The sequence below is a fragment of the Ursus arctos genome, unplaced genomic scaffold (assembly GCF_023065955.2).
Source record: "Ursus arctos isolate Adak ecotype North America unplaced genomic scaffold, UrsArc2.0 scaffold_6, whole genome shotgun sequence".
Classification (NCBI taxonomy): domain Eukaryota; kingdom Metazoa; phylum Chordata; class Mammalia; order Carnivora; family Ursidae; genus Ursus; species Ursus arctos.
Window position 1 is genome coordinate 8,002,496 of NW_026623078.1, and position 23,259 is coordinate 8,025,754.

At 40.2% G+C, this 23,259-nt stretch overlaps 1 protein-coding gene across 4 annotated transcripts in view; it reads right to left on the reverse strand.

Annotated features, from left to right (window-relative positions):
* The window catches only part of PRKDC (protein kinase, DNA-activated, catalytic subunit), a 225,093-nt gene that overhangs the window by 25,623 nt on the left and 176,211 nt on the right, over positions 1-23,259 (reverse strand). For all 4 annotated transcript variants that reach the window (XM_026516499.4, XM_026516500.4, XM_044390365.3 and 1 more), the window contains 5 exons: positions 10,842-11,031; positions 5,263-5,437; positions 3,663-3,853; positions 2,670-2,850; positions 1,727-1,887 (listed from right to left, as the gene is read on the reverse strand). In XM_026516499.4, coding sequence (XP_026372284.1) covers positions 1,727-1,887; positions 2,670-2,850; positions 3,663-3,853; positions 5,263-5,437; positions 10,842-11,031 — 898 coding nt within the window. The remainder of the gene's footprint in view (positions 1-1,726; positions 1,888-2,669; positions 2,851-3,662; positions 3,854-5,262; positions 5,438-10,841; positions 11,032-23,259) is intronic.

A 23,259-nucleotide genomic window follows, 5' to 3' on the forward strand; every position in this document is an offset into this window, starting at 1 on the left:
TGTTTCTTTATTAGCGAGGGTAAATGGTCGATCTTTATTCTCCCAACATATTAAATCATGCATGCATTTCCTCTGGCCATTTTCTACTGGTCTATTTTTTTGGGAGGGAGATATCAGCTCTTTGTCTCTACTATGTGTTGCAAATATTTTTCTGGCAGTTTTTTTTTTTTTAATTATCTATACATTTTTGTGTTTTGTTTTTTCCCCTGCAGGAAAGTGTTGATTCTTTTCCTTTATAGCTTCTGGATTTTGTCTTTTTATTCCAAGGCCATTTTAAAAATTTGCTCGTGTATCTTTTTTTTCCTCTAATGCTTTTTTTTTTTTTTTTAAAGATTTTATTTATTTATTTTGACAGAGAGAGACAGCCAGCGAGAGAGGGAACACAAGCAGGGGGAGTGGGAGAGGAAGAAGCAGGCTCCCAGCGGAGGAGCCTGATGTGGGACTCGATCCTGGAACGCCAGGATCACGCCCTGAGCCGAAGGCAGCCGTCTAACGACTGTGCTACCCAGGCGCCCCTCCTCTAATGCTTTTTAATGTGTTAATTTTAAGATAAAATCCGACGCACTTGGAATGTTGGTATAAGGAGTGAACATGGCAAGCTTCCTACCTTCATCTATTAAATGAGGAAAGAGCAAAGAATGTGGGGATAAAAGGCATCAGTCCACATAGCTCACAAGGAGTGCTCAGTAGAGGTTAGTTCCCCATTTCAAGTGACTCCCTGGTGCCATAACAACATTGACTGAACATTCCATTTATTTCCTCACAAATTCAAAATGCTATCTTCATCATATATAAATATTATTTTGGAAAAACTAAAATCATAACTTGTTTAACGATTTCTTCACTAATCTTTAAGGAAAACATAGACACATGTATCTACTACATTTCTGGTTACTTTAATCTCCTTTTTAGGATCTACTGAAAAAATCCCATCCTTCCAAATCCACAAGAGGGTCAGAGTGTGTAGTAAAGCCCTGCCAGGCACTGAGTCTACACAGCTCAGAAAACAGCACTGTTTAAAAATTTACTACGTAAAGCCAACAGAGTACTATGTTACCCTTTTGAACTATTACATTATTGACTCAAAGCCTGGCCCTATTTTGCAATTAAACATCTATAAAAATCATGAAGGAGTCTTTCAGATGGCTCAAATGACAGAAAGACAGTATGGCTGATGCAGCCCTGTCGGGAGAGGCCTGCATGGGACACACAAGTGGTGAGCAGAACACTGTGGGGGAGTGCCCGCACACCCTAGCTGCTCACTGCATGCTTGGAGACCTTGGGGATCCTCATGAACGTGGTGCTGCCAGCAGGCACTATAGTCACCGGGGATGGGATGCCAGCTGAAATGTACTCGCTCTCCCTGAGATAAATAATAAAACTGGGCATAAGGCACCAACAGATGTTCCAGACTACAGCTTAGTCATTCTGGGCAGCAAACTGTGCTACGGAAAATTCCCGCCTCTGTCCCAAACATACCTCCTCCACTTCCCGAGGTCCTTGTTCAGACACAGTGTTCTTATCAACACCCACAGAGGAAAATGGGTAAACGTGAACATGTTTTTATACAACTTTAAATTATATATGTTCTTGAAATATAGTAAAATGCAATGTTGGTTGGGAAAACCTGTGGCGTACGCATTGCACATACTAACATGTTCAGATATAAACAGATGCATGTCTTTAAGTTCTATAAATTTCTCTTCATTACAATATAGACACTAACCTCTTTTGTCATTAGGCTTAGGGTCTCCTCTGGATATAGCTCTATAATCTGCAGTAGTCTGGGAAACTTCAGCCTAGCTTCACTGGAATGCAATTTTAAAGCTTTCAACATTTTGTCCACCACGAGGGCCGGGTATGTCTGCACTTCTATAGACTCAGTAACTACCAAGGACAGGAGAGAAGAAAATAACGGTCAGTGTATCCACTTATACATAAACTATAAATTTAACAAACAACTACATTTCTCCTTTAGGGCTTTTATTATGTAATATGTCACTTTTCTCTTTTTAACAAGTACTTTAGATCAATAAACACCAGGTGCAGTTTTGGGCCGTATGTAAAAGCTTCCATCTTGAAGCTGAACTCTTTATTGGATCATGCATTCTGCATGCAGCACGGTTTTCTTCCTGGGCTGGGTGGGAACACAGAGCAGCTGCTGGTTACTGAATTTATTTCAGGACCAAGAGGCAGGCCACATAGCCAATATTACCAAAGCTCCAAGTAAAATGTAGAAACTACAAGCAAATGGAAGGACATAAGATAGTTTGAGTCTGTTTATATGCAGGTCGTGTTGCTTGAAAATGTCATTGCCTCTTAAAAAGACAAGACTTTTCTCAGAATAACTGTCATTTAAAAAACAAACAAGCAGAGGCCCCTGAGTGGTTCAGTCAGATGAGTTGATCTTGGCTCAGGTCATGATCTCAGGGTCGTGGGACTGGCCCGACCTCAGCTCGCCGTCTGCTTGAGATTCCCTCTCTCCCTCTCCTTCTGCCCCTCCACCCACTCATGTGCACTCTTGTTCTCTCTCTCTCTCAAATAGTCTTTAAACAAACAAATAAATAAATAAAAACAAGCAAACAGGACACCTAAAGTATCTACAGAAGTCTTAAGACTTTGGCTAAAACAATGTCACAAACTAAATGGTTTTTCCTTTTGTAATTCACCTGAGGCACTCTCCTCTTCCTGCCGGAGCTGCTGGTCACAGAAATCCACCAGTGTCATGTAAGCACCTGTCAGGCTGGCTATAGGACCCGAGCCCCCGAGGGAAGGCTGGGCCTCCTCCTCAGCTGTCCGCACGGCCTCAGAAAGGTGATGGAATGCTCTCTGGTACAGACCTGCGATCACCTAGAATTCACAGAGGTCTGTCGTGAACCTGGGAGTGCAGCTTAAATTTTCTGGAAGAACTCTACTTTCTACTTGTGATGATACAGAAAGAATACTGTGATTTGTGCGCCATGAGATAACACAGAAAGCTGGTTAAATGGAAAAGGGAGTCTGTCTGCCCTGATTGTGAAACAGTGAGCAATTCCAGTATGATCCTCAGTATTTTTAAAACCCAAACAGTCCACTAGTCATGCAGAGCTGGCACCAAAAAGCAACGGGGGGTCATGCAGCCTTTCAGGAACTGAAGAAGAGAAGGAAGTTGGCGCTTTAGCCTCGCCGCCCTGCACAGGTGTTGTAGTTAACATCGAGGAGGAAGAAGGCAAGGCCAGCAACTAAAGTGAGGTGGCACGGAGAGATGAGGAGAGGCTGCTAACTATGGAAAATACAAAATCATCTGAGAAAAGCTAGGCAAAGCAGACACTACATAAAAAAGTGGAAAAGGCTGGTTTGCTCCACAAGCTAATGGGATGTCTGAATGGCGACTGGTGGTAAAATCCATTAAAAAAAATTCTTGGAAGAACTGTCCACATCAATCCAACACAAATTTCTCACTTCTAATACTAAAATAATCTGTATCATTCAAATAAACAGGAAACACATGGAATATGTCAGTTTTCCACATAAGAAACTTGGCTGTGCATAACTGTCAAATACATTTTTAAAACACAAAGCAATCATCATTTCTCATCATTTCTTTCATGTAACCAGAAGGCTACACATTACAGACATACAACACACAAACATAAAAAGTTCACTCTTCCAGTATTCATTACCTTTTCTGGATTCTCTGAACTGGATCCAGAAAGGTCCAAGATTCTTCTAGCCTTGCTTTCCTCAATTTCAGCAAGGCAGGTTGGCTCCCTGCTGAGAGCATTAGCTATAATTCTGTAAGTTGTACCCAAGAGAATATTCTGGTCATGGAAAGCCAGAACATTTTTGCTTAAGTAACTTGATGTGCTCTCACCTGTTGGATTAAAAATGCACACATACACACTCATGATTTTCTCAGAAATAAACGAATATGATAAATTTTAAAAAAGATACTCATAGTGTACAAAAGTTGTTTTCTATTAAGAAATTAAAATAAATCTTGTAAGTATAAGAAACTGGCTTCAGACACTGGTTAGGGAATTTTTTGAACTCAACAGTAATGAAAAATGTTCTTTGTTAACAGTGACTAGCAAAGTCTACAGAGGCTAAGGCAATTAAAACACTGATTAAACTTTTATTCAAGCACCATCATTCTGTCAAAGCACCTAAATCCGTTATAAAGAAAATATCTCTTTTTAATGCATTTGTGCATATACATTAATAACCAGAGTAGATTTTTAAGTTGCTACTGTGATTTATAGCTGATAAAGCAACAGATGCTGCTGCAAGGTCTAGTTCTGTGTCTTACCTAGTGTGGCTCTGGGGAAGGAGCTTACCAGCCCTGGTCAAGCCTGCAGCTTGCAGGGAAGGTCCAAGAAGGGGCACAGAAGAGAAGGGGCTGTCGCCCAGCAAGTCCCATCAACTACTCTGCCCTGCTCACATCCATCCATGAAAATTCTCTGCCAGATTACCCTCAGATACATGTTCAAAATTACTGGCCCTACTATTTCACAAGACAGTTACAAACTACAGCCATACTATGACTACTAAAACTGAAGAATTATTATTAGGAATACTAATGTTATCTTAGTATCAGCCAACTCCTCCCCCTTTCCTCCATTCTCCCCACACAAAAACCCTAAAGATATTTAAGCGATCATAAGGATGATTTTCTGATCCTGATAAATATGGAAGGCCTGCTTCTCTTATTGGCATTTTTACTGAGACTGATACTCTGATATAATTCCCTGTCCTACTGAAGAGTCAAATTTGGGAATATGGTTGTGAGCATGGTCAATAATAGTACTGCTATGTATCCCGTGACATAGGACAGCAAAGCAGGTGGAGTGGATCCAAAACTCCCATAGTGAAATTTTTTTTCTCCCTTCAGTTTTGAAGGCTATGTTACAAAAACAGAAAAGCTGAGGAGGAAAAAGGTGTTTCATGTTCAAATTTTTTAAAGGCAATGCTTGTAAGTAAACAAGGTTTTCAAAATAATTAAACTATTGGACCCATAATTTGAGTAAGTATTAAAGAAAAAAATTTAATTTCAATTTTATTTGATCAATAAAGAAATAAAATCTCCAAGTACCACATTCAATAGCATTATTAGGATCAAAGTACCTTGGCAATATTAGGATACAAAATAATTTAATAAAATTATTACAAGACTTAATTCCCAAATGTCAGATACGCAGCAAAAGAAGAGTTTTGAAAGACACAGAGACATAATATAAAATAGTACTCTTGAACTTATTTATACAGATAAGAATAGTCTAGTACCCAACAGGGAGGCTGTTTTCAGCGCCGTGAGAATCTGCTCAGGGCAGTTCTGGCCCCGGCTCCGGCTGTGGCTGAGCCGGCAGTAGCTCTGCACCCAGTGCACCTGCCAGTCATCTCTGGTCTTTGACTCTCTGTGAAGCTCCTTCAGTAGTTTCATGGCAAGTGAGAAATTATGCTATAGAAGAGAGAAAGTGATATGATAACGCACAGGTGATAACTTAGAAATAAAATTATTTGACAAATTTTTAATTGGCCTTCTTCCCTTTTTGCATGACACAACTCACCTTAGAGCAGCAAGTCCATCTCCTCAGCTTAAATTATGTAGGTATCTTTTTTATTTATCATGGGGATACAATTCACCTTTCAAGTGTACGGTTCTGTCTTTCAGTACATTTACAAAGTTCCACTACTATCTAGTTCCAGAACATTTAATCAACTCAAAAAGAAACACTTTATCTATCAGCATGTGCTTCCCATTCCCTCAAGCCATGGGCAAACCACTGAACTACTTTCTGTCTCTATGGATTTGCCTATTCTGGACGTTACCTATCAATGAAATCAGAAAATGTGGTGATTTTTATCTGTCTTTCACTTAGCATAGTCTTTTCCGGGTTCGCCCAAGTTACAGTGTGTATTCATACTTTATTCCTTCACATGGCTGAATAATATTCTGTCGCATGGACAGAACACATTTTATCCATTCATCTACTGATAGATTTTAGGGTTGTTTCCACCTTTGGGCTATTTTGAATAATACTACTGTAAACATCTGCATACAAATCTGTGTGGACATACACTTTCACTTCTCCTGCACACCTAGGAGTGGAAATGGTGGGTCACATAGTAACTCTATGTTTAACTTTTTGAGGAACCATAAGACTGTTCTCCACAGCATCTGCACCATTTTACATTCCTATCATCAATGTATGAGGGTTCCAATTTCTCCACATTTTCACCAATACTTGTTATTGTCTCTTTGATTACAGCGGGTGTGAAGTGTATCTTGTGTGGTTTCGATCTGCATTTTCCTAATAACTAATAATGTTGAACATCTTTTCACGTGCTTGTTAACCATCTGTATATCCGCTTTGGAGAAAAGTCTATTTAGAATTCTTTGCCCATTTTTTAAGTTGGATTGTTTGAGTTTTTGTTGTTCAGTTATAAAGAGTTCTTTATGTGTTCTGGATAGTAGACCCTTATCAGATATATGATTTCCCAATATCTTCTCACATTGTATGGATTGTCTCATCACTTTTTTTTGTGTTTGAGGCACAGGAGTTTCTAAATTTTGATATATAATTTATCTATTTTTTATTTGTTTGGTTCTTACGTGGATGCCTTTTAAATCTTCTCTGCCAAATTTCAAAGACATTTTCATCAGACCCATGTTTTGCTCATTACTACCCTTCCAACTACGTAGGCTACAACTGTGAGCCGCCCTCAGCTGCACCTTCTCCATCACTCTTACTATCTCTGGCCTTCTTGCATCACTTCCAGAGCATCTTTCACATTGTTTGCATTCCTACCACCACTTTCGTAGTTTGAAAAGACTTCATATTCTCTGTTTTTTCCCTCAGCAGACAATCTTCCATATAGCTTCCAAATGAGCCAGCATGTCCACAGCAGACTGCAATTCCCAGCTTCAAACTTCCATGATTTTGTTTGAATATATCTTGTATCTAGAACACCTTTTTCTCTTCTCAAAGTGCAAACCCTACTGTTTCCATAAAGTCCCATCCGAATGCCTCCTTCTCCAGCAAGCTTTCCTACCAGGCAGAATCTCTCTTCTTCCCTGGGCTCTCCTAGCATGGTGACCTCTCTTTTCTTCACCCATCTTTTCCTGTTGTTGAATAGAAAAGCAGCTCTTGTTCTCTCTCTAGATAGTGATCACAAGAGTGGGAATAGTAGCTTCCCAACCCTGCCCCTGACATTGCTGGGTGCAGTTTCTTAGCTACACTGAGATCCTCATCATTACTCAGAATTTCCTCACCACCAAATTCCTAACCTCACATCGTACCATTCTGACCACAAACTCACTCTACCCACCAAATTCCTGCTACGTTTGCTTTATAACCTTAAGACCTCTGGTAACTTTACCTGCCTTCTTTCTGCTTCCACTTCCTTCCACATGCAATTAAGCCAGCCAGCTATTCCCACCACTCTCTTTGCAATACTCTCAGATCACCAGCCTTTGTCCCTGTGTTACACCCACCTGGCAAAACCACACTCTTGGGTACATCGAAGTGCATGCCTTTTCCGCTCCTATACTCACAGACTCACTAGAGACAGCACTGGCAGTTCTTCCATGGCTCGCCAGCCCCTCCACCACAGCCCAGAATAACCCACCATTTCCCCACTATTCTCAGATCTCTTCAGCTCAGCCTCTGCAGAGGGCCTCACTGCTGCTTCCCAGAGAGAACAGATGAGTTCTTCCATTTACCTCTGCCTGAATCCTGTCCCCACCAATTCCACAATAAATCCTATTTTACTAGTGATTCCTCTCTGTATGTCCGTTCTTTCCCTACCATTGAGCTTTAAACTCCCCCAGTCTCCTCCATCCTAAAAATCCAAACTCCTCCCTGAGCCCACTTGCTCCTCCTCATCATGACTTCCTTAGGAGTAGCCTGTGCTCACTGTCCGCATATCTCTACCCTTATCTGTTCTTCTACTCACTATGATCTGACTTCTGTTCCAGTGAAATGGTTCTTAATGAAGTCAGCACAAGCCTCCCCCCAACGCAAGGGCACTTTAGTCTCTGCACGCCTTTGCTCTCCTGGATAACAGGCACTGATGATTTCTGCCCCTCCCTGAGGGTTCAGCCTCTTGGTCATCCTCTAATGTCACCATCTGGTTTCAGCTCCTTTGTAGATACCTCTCCCTTTGGTCCTCCCAAAGCTGTAGGTCTGTTTTGGTGACTGGTCCTGGTCACCTTATCCAGTTCTGTGGCTTCAGTGACAGTCCATGAGCCACTTGCATTCAGATCTCTGTTGCAAGCACAGCTCTTTTTCTCCAGAACTTGAGATTTCTTATGTACAAATTATCTAACAGAAATCACAACTTGCTTGTCTTAAAGGCCTCACACATTCAACATGTCTTGAACTGAAAGCACCATCTGCCCCACAAACTGTTGTTCTTCCTGCATTCCCATCCACCCAGCTACACAGGCAGAAGCCTGGGGATACTACTTTCCCCTCCTGAACAGAACCAGTCAGTGTCTCAGCCATACCTCCTTTTTCTTGAACTTGTCCACTTATCTCCACTTCCTAGACTCTAACCTAGATTGGCTGCCCTTATCAATTACATGGACTAATACAGAAGCTGGGAAACCCTTTGCCCTTCCTCCAATTGTTTCTCCCAGTACAATCAGAACACTGTGTTATTTTTATTTTTTTAAATTTTTTATTATTTTATGTTAGTCACCTTACAGTATAGAACACTGTTTTAAAACTGTTTATCCAGGGTGCCTGGGTGGCTCGGTTGGTTAAGCGTCTGCCTTTGGCTCAGGTCATGATCCCAGGGTCCTGGGACTGAGTCCCACATTGGGCTCCCTGCTCAGCGGACAGTCTGCTTCTTCCTCTCCCTCTGCCTGTCCCCCCCGCTCGTGCTCTCTCTCACTTGCTCTCTCAAATAAATAAAATCTTAAAAAAAAATAAAATTGTTTATCTGGTCACCTCCATCCAGGCTTCCTGCACAAAGAAGCACAGCCATTAAGTAGGCGTTCAAATTCAACTGTCACTCCACTCAGGAAACCAAATGCCCAGGGTCATTCCTGAGTCTTATTATATGTTATTCCCGCCATCCTATTTCACCTTTCGGTTCCCAACTTAGATATGACCTCCAACTCCAGGAAGCTTTCTCTGTTCCCACAAGACTGAGTCAGGTGTCCTTCCCATGTGACTGTCCTTTAGTATTATCATACTATAATTGCTTGTCTACATATTTTATTCAACATGGTATCTCCAGTACCTAATGTTGTGCTTGGCAATGAAGAGGCAAAACTCAAATTTCAATTCTGCTACTTTTGAAGAGTTTTGAAGAGTATGGGCAGGTAACCTGAAATGCACTAAAATTTGTATGTAATCTTCAGACTGGAACCATTTTTTTCTCTTCACCTCCAGTATTACTGGTATTGACAGCTAACTCTATTTAGCCCTTATTTATTATCAAAAAAATTCCTAAGAAAAGCCAATGTGCTATCTGAAAAGTTTTTAGCGATCCTAGTGATTCTTACACATTTCTAAATAATGTACTTGTAGTTCATTTCCCTCCTCTCTCTCATTAGGACCCTCTCCACTTTGGAGAAGTTTGAGCAGCACTGGGTAGCATGTATTGTCTCTCCGTCTGGCCCAAGCACCCTAACTTTCTGCTAAGAAGTCATACACACCACTCCTTAGCCGTGTGCCTTGGAAGATGGCCCCAGCTGCAGTCAGAGCTAATGAAAAGGATTTTTTTTTTTTTTCTGCAAGAAATAGAAACTATCTCTAAATCCAAGAAAGTGTAGTATAGAGGAAGGAAGATATAAAACATCTACAGCCATTTCCAACTAAAAAGGGTGAGCCTGGAGCTGCCAGAGAGACTCCGTATGTAAGAATCTGAGGTCAAAATCAATATGGTAGAAGAGAGAACTGAGGGAGAGAAAGCAGGCCCTTGGTGATAATATTTCAGAGTATTTAAAAGCCAGATCTTCTAGACTTCTTTATTCACGGGAACTAATAGATTTCTTTTATTCACTTAGGCTGCTCTGCATCGGGTTTTCTGTTATTTGAAATATAAAAATTCCTAACTGACACAACACCCATCTCAAAGAAAAATCTACAAATGAGCATTTAAACTTACAAACAGAAATATTCATTATTTCTACTGGAATAACATACTTTACTTTATAACAGTAATCTATAAACATAGGGTCATTGAAAGAGTAAGCTCCCCCAGTATATTAAAATGTGACTTAATTACATGAAAAGTATGATTTAATATATTTAGTTTATATGCAACTTATAAGCAAAGTATACTTCTATCAAGAAAGGATATTATTATCAAATGACATATTTCCACAAAATAAACCTAAATATAATTTGTAACTAATTGGAAAGCACTGATTTTGTTAAACAAGATCAAACCTGACATTGGGTTTATTTTGTCTTTTAATAACAGAAAATAATTATTTTCTAATGATCAACAAGTACATAGTAAACTTTAGAGCCTTCTGGATAATTTAAAGTGTTTCTTCAAGTTTACTTTCTTTTAAAGAGGAAAAAAATACTAACTACTCAATTATCTTTAAGCTTCAGATTTTAAGGAAAAGCTAAGTTTAAAAAAAAAAACAGTTAATTTAGGGGCGCCTGGGTGGCTCAGTCATTAAGCGTCTGCCTTCGGCTCAGGGCGTGATCCCGGGGTCCTGGGATCGAGCCCCACATCAGGCTCCTCCGCTGGGAGCCTGCTTCTTCCTCCCCACTCCCCGTGCTTGTGTTCCCGCTCTCGCTGGCTGTCTCTGTCAAATAAATTAAAATCTTAAAAAAAAATAGTTAATTTAAGAAACTTGTGTGCTACAATAGAGGACCACAAATGTAAGTACCTACCTGCTTCCTTGCCCTTTCTGCCATCTTCATTTTCATGGAGAATATACAGTTCTTAATCAGAGAACAGACCTCTTCTCCCTGTGTCTGCACTTCCATCTTATCACTAGAATCTCCATCACCATCCATGGACATACTATGATCACCTGGAGGAATAGTAAGTTTCTCCTCTATTTTGCTGAGAAAGAAACATCTACACAAAACAAAGAAAAATGAAAGTTAATGCCAGAGACTCATGAAAGAAATCTTTGACATATAGGAAGCTACTGGATGGCATTTACAGACAGAAATTCTACAGTTATTAAATTTTTGCCCATTTCTGGAGGCACCTGGGTGGCTCAGTCAGTTGAGAATCCGACTGGATTTTAGCTCAGGTCATGATCTCAGGGTTGTGAGATCAAGCCCTGTGTCAGGCTCTGCACTGAATGCGGAATCTGCTTGAGATGCTCTCTTTCCCTTTCCCTCTGACCCTCTCCCAACTCCTCACACACTCTCTAAGTAAATAAATTTAAAAAAATTTTTTGCTCATTTTTTAGACTGTAAATGTACACTCTAGGTACCAGATTCAATATCCATTTTTAATTAACCAACTCTTTAAAAGATATTTTTCTAGATATCATTTATTGCCTACACCTTCATAAAATAAAGCATTTAAATGCACAATGTTCTCTCTTAATGAATGAGTGACATGCCCTATGTTGGGTCAGAAGCCATTTCTCTTTTCGTATCTCCTAATCTAAGGTCCTACCCCCAAAGGTGAAACATGTAAAGCAGCAAACAGGTTATAATCACTGGGGATATGAAAATATAAGGCAGTATTGCTATAAGATTATTTGTATTTGTATTATAATTTACATATCTGACTGTTCTAGTGATTTCATTTTCATTATTTTCATGTCAGTACCACTGACAAGGACCTTAATGTAAAAGCCATCCCTGACTAATATCAACTAAGTTTTTGTTCATCCAGTGACTAATTTCCATTTTCTTAGAAACACTGTGGCCAGATAGACTAGCATGTCCCATACAACTCTTTCTTTTGTTTTGTTGTTGTTATTCCCAAGACACAAGCCTCCTTAGTCATCTATCTGCCTCTGTGTTCCTAGCCACCTACCCAAAACAGGAGCACCCCCTCCCTCCCAAGAGCTGCTGCTGTTTTTTAAGCTTTCGCTGGTTTTAGTTAATAGAATAAACAAGCAAAAGTGGTGTAAGATAGGTACTTGATAAATATTTCAGGAAATAATTATGAATCATACGTTGAAACATAAATGTTACACTACCAGTATGAGTAAAGTGCCCTGGGCTCACAGAAATAGGAAGGGGCAAGAAGGTGAGGTGGATTAGTTTTCACAAAGTGAAAGACTTTTTCCTGGGCTTTGAAAAATGCATTCAATTTCAAGTAGTAGAGGAGGTAACGAAGTTCTAGATAGAAGAAACAAATTAAACAAACAGAGAACTGGTACAGTGTATGACATGTTCTTGTATCACACTGAGGAGGATGGAGCCAGGAAGAGAACCATCTTTCCAAAAATAACAGAGTTCTCGCTCTTACATGTTAGTGTACGCATCCTACAGCCCATCCTTCTGCTAACTAACACTCTGGATAAAATACCAAATACAACCACCTGAGATCGCTGAGAGTGAATACAAGATGACAGACTGTTATATGCAGGGAGGCCAAAGGTGGGAGAAGGAACTGCCGTTAAGATGAATTTTTGGTTTTCTCTTTCTTTTTCCAGTTTTTGCTGGAAGGGGGGATGAGGATAACCATGGCTGATAAGGGGTATGGTAGCCAGAGTGAGTAAGATTCCAACAGGAACCCTGCTGTATTGTGCCCGGAGAAACCTAAGAAGGGAACCTAGGCAGACCAAAGCTTGTAGTGGGAATCCTGGAAGGGAGAGAGCTGAAGTGGCCCTCTAATTCTATATATGAAAAGTTTCAGCCTGCCTCCTGAAAAATGAATGTGCAGGACTGACTGGAAACAGTGAAGGAAAGGCTTGAGTTCTGAAATGAGATATAAATCAAGAAGACAGAGTCTACTGTCCAAATCTAACTGGGCTGACTGCTTGCTAAAGCAATAATTCCTGAGAATTAAAATAGAGCTCAGAGTCTACACAATATCAATTTCTAAGATCCAAAATTACTTGATATACAAAGAACCAGGAAAATGTATCAATTCTTGGTAGAAAAGACAGCCAACAAATTCAACTCTGAGATGACCCATATGCTGGAATGATCATAAAGGACGTTAAAGCGGCTATTTTTTCTTAAAGCAGCTATTTTTTAAAAGATTTTATTCATTTCAGAAAGAGAGCAAGTGACCGAGCGGGGAGGGGTGGGGAGTGGTAGAGGTAGAGGGAAAAGGACAAGCAGACTCCACAGTGGGTGCAGAGCCTGATGTAGGGCTTGATCTCACAAACCTGAGATCATGACCTGAGCTGAAACCAAGAGTCAGACGCTTAACCAGCTGAGCCACCCAGGCACCCCAAGCATCTATTTTAACAATGCTCCAAGAGGTCAGAAAAATAACATGAAATAACGGTAAGGCAGTTATCTTGGTAGAAAAAAGTAAGTATTAAAAAAGCCAAATGGGAATTTTACAACCAAAAATATATACTAATTAATAAAAAATTCACTACATAAAGAGAAATTAAGACAACAGAGGAAAATGATAGTGATCTTGAAGCTAGTTCAATAGAAATGAGCTAATCTGAAGAATAAAGAAAAAAAAGACAATAAAAATGAACAGAGCTTCAGGGACCTGTGTGGGACAATGTTGAAAAGTCTAATATATGTATAATCGGCACCCCACAAAGACAAAAAATTGGGGCAAAAATATTTGATGAAACAACAACAGAATATTCCCCAAATTTGGTGACATAAATGTACAGAATTGAGAAGCTCAGTGAACCTTAAGCAGGTAACTTCAAAGGAAACTACACCTAAACACTATCATAATCAAACTGCTGATAACCAATGATAAAAAGAAATCCTGAAACCAAAGAGTATTATAGATTACATACAGGGGAACAACAACTTGAATAATCATGACTTTCTCTTCAGAAACATAGAGGCCAATGATACTGCTGAGGAGGAAGGGGGATCCACCCAGAATTGTATATCCACAGAGAATATTCTTCAGGAAACACAGTGAAATAAAGACATCTTCAGATAGAGGAAAACTAAGAGAATTCATCAAAGGCAGACCTAAACTACAAGAATTGCTTAAAGGAAAATTTTCCGCTAAAGGTAAATTAGATACCAGAGGAAAACTAGGTTCTTTACAAACAAATAATCAGCATCAGAAATAGTAAGTATAAAATGACTTTTTGTCTCCTAAGTTCTTTCAAATATGTATGATTGTTTAAGGCAAAAATATAATATTATCTATTAGTGTTTTCACTATATGCTACATCATACTTTATTTCGACATATAATGATAAAAGGGACATTTCATCAGGAAGACCTAGCAATTATTGATGTGTATATGCCTAGTAACAAAGTTCAAAATACAATAAGTAAAAATAGACAGAATTAAAGAGAAAAACAGACAATTCCACAATCAAAGTAAGAGATTCTGAAATCTCTACCTATCTCAGCAGCTGATGGGATAGACAAAAAAATCAAGACATAGAGTTCTGAAAAATACCATCAACCACCTTGATCTAACTGAAATTTATAAACATTACGTCTAAGAACTGAATAAGATACAGGACTTTCAAGTACAAATAGTATATTTACTAAAACAGACCATATGGTAAACTGTAAAACAAGTCTCAATAAATTTTAAAAAGCTAACACCATACCGAGTGCGTTTTGTGACCACTGTGGAATTAATTTAGAAATCAATAATACGAGAAACAAAAAAACTCACCTATTTGGAAATTAAACAAAGCACTTATAACTATTTCAAGGATAAAAAATGAAATCACATGAAAATTAGAAAATATATTTTTTAAGATTTTATTTATTTATTTAATGATTGAGTTCCAGTTTCAAAGCACTGTGGTCTAAGAACATGCAGGGAATAATCTCAGTCTTTTGGTATCGGTTGAGACTTGATTTGTTACCCAGTACACGGTCTATTCTGGAGAAAGTTCCATATGCATTTGAAAAGAATGAGTATTCTATTGTTTTAGGGTGGAATGTTCTGTATATATCTATGAAGGCCATCTGGTCCAGTGTGTCACTCAAATCCCTTGTTTCTTTGTTGATTTTCTGCTTAGATGATCTGTATATTGCTAAGAGTGGGGTTTTGAGATCCCCTACTATTAACGTATTATTATCTATATGTCTCTTTATTTTGGCTAACAGTTGGCTTATGTAGTTGGCTGCTCCCATGTTGGGGGCATAGATATTTATAATTGTTAGATCCTCTTGTTGGATAGACCCTTTAAGAATGATATAGTGTCCTTCTGTATCTCTAACTACAGTATTTAGCTTAAAATCTAATTTGTCTGATATGAGAATTGCTACCCCAGCTTTCTTTTGAGGTCCGCTAGCATGAAAAATGGTTCTCCATCCCCTCATTTTCAGTCTGGAGGTATCCTTCAGTTCAAAATGACTCTCTTGTAGACAGCATATGGATGGGTCATGTCTTTTTACCCAATCTGCAACCCCGTGACATTTCATGGGAGCATTTAGGCCATTCACGTTGAAAGTGATCATTGAGAGATATGATTTTAATGTCATCATGTTGCCTGTGAAGTCCTTGTTTCTATAGATTGTCTCTGTAAATTTCTGTTCCAAATCACTCTTGGGGTCTTTTCCCTTTTATAGAACTCCCCCCCTCCCCAATATTTCTTGTAGGGCTGGCTTGGTGGTCACATATTCTTCCCGTTTCTGCCGGTCTTGGAAGCTCCTTGTCTCTACATCCATTCTAAATGACAGCCTTACTGGATACAGTGTCGCTGGCTATATATTCTTCTCATTTAGTACCCTGAATATGTCTTGCCAGCCCTTTCTGGCTCGCCAGGTCTCTGTGGACAGGTCTGACGTTATTCTGATGTTCCTCCCTCTCTACATAAGAAATCTCTTTCCCCTCGCCGCTTTCAAGACTGTTTCCTTGGATCTAAGATTTGCAAATTGTACTATTATATGTCATGGTGTTGGTCTGTTCTCATTGATCTTGGGAGGGGCCCTCTCTGCCACTTGGACATGAATGCTTGTTTCCTTCTATTTGGGGAAGTTCTCAGCTACGATTTACTCAAATATATCTTCTAGACCTCTTTCTTTCTCCACCCCTTGGGGATCCCAATAATTCTGATATTGGAACATTTCATGGAGTCAGTAATCTATCTCAGTTTGATGCCTTGAAATTTAATTTGTTTTTCCCATGTCACCTCATTTTCCTTCTTTTCTAGCATATCCTCTAACTCACTGATTCATTCTTCTACCTCATTTACCCTGGCAGTCAGAGCATCCAGTTTAGACTGCATTTCATTCATAGCATTTAAGTTCGACCTGATTAGATCTCATTTCTGCCCTTAGAGATTCTATATTTTCATTAGCATTTTTCTCAAGCCTAGGTATCGCCTTGAGAATTGTAACTCTGAAGTCCATTTCTGACATCTTGGTTATATCCATATCCATTAGGTCTGCGGCAGAGGCCAGAGTCTCTGATTTCTTCTTTTGTTGGGGGTTCCTCCTCCTAGTCATTCTGTTGAGGAGTAGTTGTGGGAATGTACAGAGTCCAAATTATTGACCAAAACTCATGTAAGATGCACCTGTTTTATAGGGAATTTAGGGATGTGGGCTTCTTGATTTTTCAGCCTGCCTTCTGGGGGAGGGGCCTGCCGTGCTGATATTCAGGCAACCCTGTTTGGGCAGAGCTGCCCTGCCCCCTGTGTGTGGGGGGGAAGGGGTCAGTGAAAACCGTTTTTGGGGAGCTTTTGTTCTCTGGCAGCTTTCTGTGTCTCTTCTGAGAGTCAGAGTAGAAGTAACTGTATCCAAACCTCTGTCTCAGAACAGAGAAATTGCAGTCTGCTCTTCACTGAGCTCTCAAGGCCATACTGACACTATTTGTGCTGCTAAAATCCCCCAGCATCCTGGGTTGTGCACCCCACAAGCAGCTCTCCCAGCCCTTGCTCCCAGGGCTGGGCACATCTCTGCCCTTTGTGCTTCTAAAACTGCCAGCTGGCCCCAGTTCATGTGTGCCCCCACAGCTCCAGGTTTCAGTTTGGGGGGCTGCCCTAAAGTCCTTTCCCCGCTGCTACTGGTCTATGAGTCTGTGCCCCATCCCCAGCATGGGAAGCTTTTGCCTTCCCAGTGCAAGAGCAGAGAGGCTCCCTTCCCCTTCCATTTATCTTCAGATATCTGCCTGTAGAATCTCAGCTCCCTGGTTCGTATCTCGAGACCAACTGCCAGAGATGTTCTGTTTGTAGAGATCCAGACATGTCTTCTTACATCTCAGGCTGATTTTGTGGGTGTTCAGAATGGTCTGGTAGATATTCAACTCAATTCAAGGAAGCAGTTGAAATAGGGTCCCCTACTCCTCTGTCATCTTTCCCCTCCTCATATCTCCTTATTTATTTATTTTAGAGCACATGTGCAAGTTGGGTGGGTCAGAGGGAGAGGGAAAGAATCTCAAGCAGACTCTCCGCTGAGTGCAAGGCCTGACATGGGGCTTGATCCCAAGACCTGAGCTGAAACCAAGAGTCAGATGCTCAACCGAGCCACCCAGAAGCCCCAGAGAATTAGAAAATATTTTAAACTAAATGATAATGTAAATACTATGTATCAAAACATGCAGTATGCAGCTGAAGCAGAGCTTAGAGGGACGCATGTAACTTTAAATGTTTATATTAGGGGAGAAAAGTACAAAATCAACCATCAAAGTTTCCACCTTAAGAAAGTAAAAAAAGAAGAGCAAAGTAAGTCAAAAGTAAGTTGAAAGAAGAAAGTACTAAAGATGAGACCGGAAATCAATGAAATAGAACACAGATATTAAAGAAAATTAGCAAAGTTAAAAGCTGGTCCTTTAAGAAGACCAACAGAATCGACAAACCTCTAGCAAGACAGTTCAAGAAAAAAACAAAGAACACAAATCACCAATATCAGGAGTGAAAAAGGGGTTCCTACCACAGATACTGCAAGTAATAAAAAATTAAGGGAATAATATGAGCAACTTTATGTGAACAATTTGACAAATGAAATAGAAAAATATATTGAAAAATACAATTTAATAAAATGATGCAAAAAGAAATATAAAATTTAAATAGTGTCTACTGAAAAAATTAGATGCATTATCAAAAATCTTCCCCAAAGGAAAAATATAGGTCCATATAATGTCTCAATGGTGAATTCTATCAAATATTCACGTAAGAAAAAAGAAGGATCTTACATAAACTTTTTTCAAGGAAGAGAGAAAGGAAGATGTCCAACTTATTTTATAAACCTAATACCAAAACCTGACAAAGACATCATAAAAAAGAAAACTACAAACCAATATCCCACTTGAATATAGACACTAAAATTCTTAACAAAATGATAGCAAATCTAAGATTATATAAAAAGGATCAGTGTAACCACACAATTACCCTCAAAATGCAACATTTGGAGCCGCTGCATTTGGGCGCCAGGAAGCGGTAGCCACCTGCACGGGGGAAGGGGCGGACTCACGGACCGGCACCCGCGAGAGAGCAGACTGAGACCGTGAGCCCGGGAATGCACGCGAACAAACTGAAACGGAGCTCCGGTGCGCTCACTGGAACCAGAATGAGACCAGGAGCTCCGGAGCACGCGGGGGGCGGCTGGTGGCTGGCGGTGTTAGAAACACAAAGGACAGAGACGTGCCGGCCCTGGAAGTGAGGGCTGGGACGCCGGGTGTGGAGTACACATCCCGGGATGCTGCAGAGTTGAGCAGCACCAACAGAAACAGAGTTAAAGTGGCCAGAACATCAGTGGAGAACGATCCGCGATCCCTCTGTTCTGAGACAAAGGCTGAGATTGGGCCACTGCTGCTCTGACTCTCAGAAGAGGCACAGCAAATCGCCAGGAAAAGCCGCCAGAGAACAAAAGCCTGGAAATACCGGCTCACAGTGTGCCCACCCCCATACCCCTCGCAGGGGACACGGACACTCTACCCAAACAGGGGTGCCTGAGTATCGGCACAGCAGGCCCCTCCCCCAGAAGGAAAGCTGAAAAATCAAGAAGCCCACATTCCTAAGGTCCCTATAAAACAAGGGAACACTGCCTGGGTCCTGGTCAATAATTTGGGCTCTGGACAACCCCGCAACCTCTCCTCATCAGAATGACGAGAAGGAGAAATTCCCTGGAGCAAAGAAAAGACAATGAGTCTGTGGCCTCTGCCACAGAACTGATGGATATGGATATAACCAAATTATCAGAAATGGAGTTCAGAGTAACAATGGTCAAGATGATGTGTAGACTTGAAAAAAGTATTAACGAAAATGTTAATGACAATATAAAATCTCTAATGGCAGAAATGAGAGCCAATCTGGCAGAAATTAAAAATTCTATGAGCCAAATGCAGTCAAAACTAGATGCTCTGACGGCCAGGTTGAATGAGACAGAAGAACGTATCAGCGAATTGGAGGATGACTTAGTAGAAGAGAAAGCTAAAACAGAATCTGGGTTAAAAAAAATCCATTATCAAGAATATAGGTTACGGGAGATTACTGACTCAATGAAACGTTCCAATGTCAGAACCATCGGCATCCCCAAGGGGGTGGAGAAAAACAGAGGTCTAGAAGAGATATTTGAACAAATTGTAGCTGAAAACTTCCCTATCCTAGCAAGGGAAACAAGCATTCGTGTCCAAGAGGCAGAGAGGACCCCTCCCAAGCTCAACCACGACAAACCTACACCACGTCACATCATAGTGCATATCGCAAATATTAGATCCAAGGATACAGTATCGAAAGCAGCCAGGGCAAAGAAATTTCTCATGTACCAAGGCAAAGGTATCAGAATTATGTCAGACCTGTCTACACAAACCTGGAATGAGAGAAAGGGTTGGGTGGGGGGCATTTTTAAACCTCTTTCAGAGAAAAACATGCAGCCAAGGATCATTTATCCAGCAAGGCTGTCATTCAGAATTGATGGAGAAATAAAGACTTTCCAGAATCGCCAGTCATTGACCAATTTCGGAACCACGAAACCAGCCCTACAGGAGATATTATGGGGGGTTCTATAAAGGAAAAAAGGCCCCAAGAGTGATACAGAACAGAAAGTCACAATCTATAGAAACAAAGACTTTACGGGCAACGTGGCATCATTAAAATCATATCTCTAATAATCAGTCTCAGTATAAATGGCCGAACTGCCCCCATAAACGCCACAGGGTTGCAGATTGGATAAAAAGACATGACCCATCCATTTGCTGTCTACAAGAGACTCATTTTGAACCTAAAGATACATTCAAACTGAAAGTAAAGGGATGGAATACCATCTTTCACACCAATGGACCTCAAAAGAAAGCTGGGGTAGCAATTCTCATATCAGACAGATTGTATTTTAAACTAAAGACTATAGTTAGAGACACAGAAGGGCCCTATATTATTCTTAAAGGATGTATCCAACAAGTGGATATGACAATTATAAATATATATGCCCCCAACAGGGGAGCAGCAAGATACACAAGCCAACTCTTATCTACAGTAAAGAGACATATAGATAAAAATACACTAATAGTAGGGGACCTCAACAGTCCACTATCAGCAATAGAAAGATCACCTAAGCAAGAAATCAGCAAAGAAACAAGAGCTTTGAATGCCATACTCGACGAGTTGGACCTCATAGATATATATAGAACACTACACCCCAGAACCAAAGAATACTCATTCTATTCTAATGCCCATGGAACTTTCTCAAGAATAGACCATGTTCTGGGTCACAAAACAGGTCTCAACCGATACCAAAAGACTGAAATTATACCTTTCATATTCTCAGACCACAACGCTTTGAAATTGGAACTCAACCACAAGGAAAAATTTGGAAGAAATGCAAACACTTGGAGACTAAAAACCATCCTGCTCAGGAATGACTCGATAAACCAGGAAATCAAAAATCAATTTAAACAATTTATGGAAACCAACGAGAATGAAAACGCAATGGTCCAAAACCTATGGGATACTGCAAAGGCAGTCCTAAGGGGAAAATACATAGCCACCCAAGCCTCACTCAAAAGAATAGAAAAATCTAAAATGCAATTTTTATATTCTCATCTCAAGAAATGGAACAGCAACAGAGGGACAGGCCTAATCCACGCACAAGGAACCAGTTGACAAAGATTAGAACAGAAATCAATGAATTAGAAACCAGGAGTACAGTAGAGCAGATCAACAAAACTAGAAGCTGGTTCTTTGAAAGAATTAATAAATTCACAGAGCACTGGCAAGACTTATCCAAAAGAATAGAGAAAGGACCCAAATTAATAAAATTATGAATGAAAAAGGAGAGGTCACAACCAACACCAATGAAATTGGAAGGATTATTAGAAACTTTTATCAATAGCTTTATGCCAATATATTAAGCAATCTGGAAGAGATGGAGGACTTCCTGGAAACCTATAAACTACCAAGACTGAAACAGGAAGAAATTGATTTTTTAAACAGATTGAAACAGTGATAAACAACCTTCCAAAAAACAAAACTACAGGCCCAGACGGTTTTCCTGGGGAATTCTACCAAACATTCAAAGAAGAAATAATACCTATTCTCCTAGAGCTATTTCAAAAAATAGAAACAGAAGGAAAGCTACCAAACTCATTCTATGAGGCCAATATTACCTTGATCCCCAAACCAGGCAAAGACCCCCTCAAAAAGGAGAATTACAGACCGATTTCCCTAATGAATATGGATGCCAAAATCCTCAACAAGATACTTGCTAATAGAATCCAACAGTACATTAAAAGGATTATCCATCACGATCAAGTGGGATTCATCCCTGGGATGCAAGTGAGGTTCAACATTTGCAAATCAATCAGCGTGATACATCATATCAACAAGAAAAGACTCAGGAACCATATGATCCTCTCAATGGATGCAGAAAAAGCATTTGACAAAATACAGCATACCATTCAAATCAAAACCACACTGAGATACCTAACCTTACACCAGTTAGAATGGCAAAAATTGACAAGGCAAGAAACAACAATTGTTGGAGAGGATGTGGAGAAAGGGGATCCCTCCTACATTGTTGGTGGGAATGCAAGTTGGTACAGCCACTCTGGAAAACAGTGTGGAGGTCCCTTAAAAAGTTAAAAAAATTGAGCTACCCTATGACCCAGCCATTGCACTACTGGGTATTTATCCCAAAGATACAGACGTAGTGAAGAGAAGGGCCATATGCACCCCAATGTTCATAGCAGCATTGTCCACAATAGCTAAATCGTGGAAGGAACCGAGATGCCCTTCAACAGATGGCTGGATTAAGAAGATGTGGTCCATATATACAATGGAATATTACTCAGCTATCAAAAAGAACGATTTCTCAACATTTGCTGCAACATGGACGGCACTGGAGGAGATAATGCTAAGTGAAATAAGTCAAGCAGAGAAAGACAATTATCATATGATTTCTCTCATCTATGGAACATAAGAACTAGGAAGATCAGTAGGGGAAGGTAGGGATAAAGAAAGGGGGGGTAATCAGAAGGGGGAATGAAACATGAGAGACTATGGACTCTGAGAAACAAACTGAGGGCTTCAGAGGGGGGTTGGGGGAATGGGATAGGCAGGTGATGGGTAGTAAGGAGGGCACGTATTGCATGGAGCACTGGGTGTTATACGCAACTAATAAATCATCAAACGTTACATCAAAAACCAGGGATGTACTGTATGGTGACTAACATAATACAATAAAAAAACATTTAAAAAATGCAACATTTGTTTCACATTCAAAAATCAGTCAATGTAACAAACTATGAGGAGTGATGTCATCAAGATGGTGACATAGGTCATTCCTGACTTCAATCTCCCTCACAAAGCAGAAACAAAAACAAAAAGACAAACAAACAAAATAAAACAAAACCAACTAACTACTATTCATGGAGAAGACAACATTGATAAAATCTTAGAACAGATGGGTAAGCTTGAAACACCACAGAGACTCAGACGGATCATATAAGAAGAGAAAAAGGAGCAGCTACTGTGTGACTGCATGGTCCCCACCTCAGGATGGGACAGTACCACACCAAGGCCCTGCCCCCACGTCTGAAGTTTTTCCAGTAGGAAAAAAAGAGCCCGAGATGGATGACTAGTTACCCCAGTGCTGTGGATTGCAAATCACGAAGCCCGCTTGGGTCTTATCTCACAGGGATCAGGAGGGAACCTACAGCAGGGCTTGACTGACTGGGGATCAGACTGTGACAGAAAGGGGGGTTGGGCTTACAGCAACCAGCACTCAGATCTTGGCGGACTGAGTTCCTACTCAATAGCAGTGCCCAAGTAGAAATTCT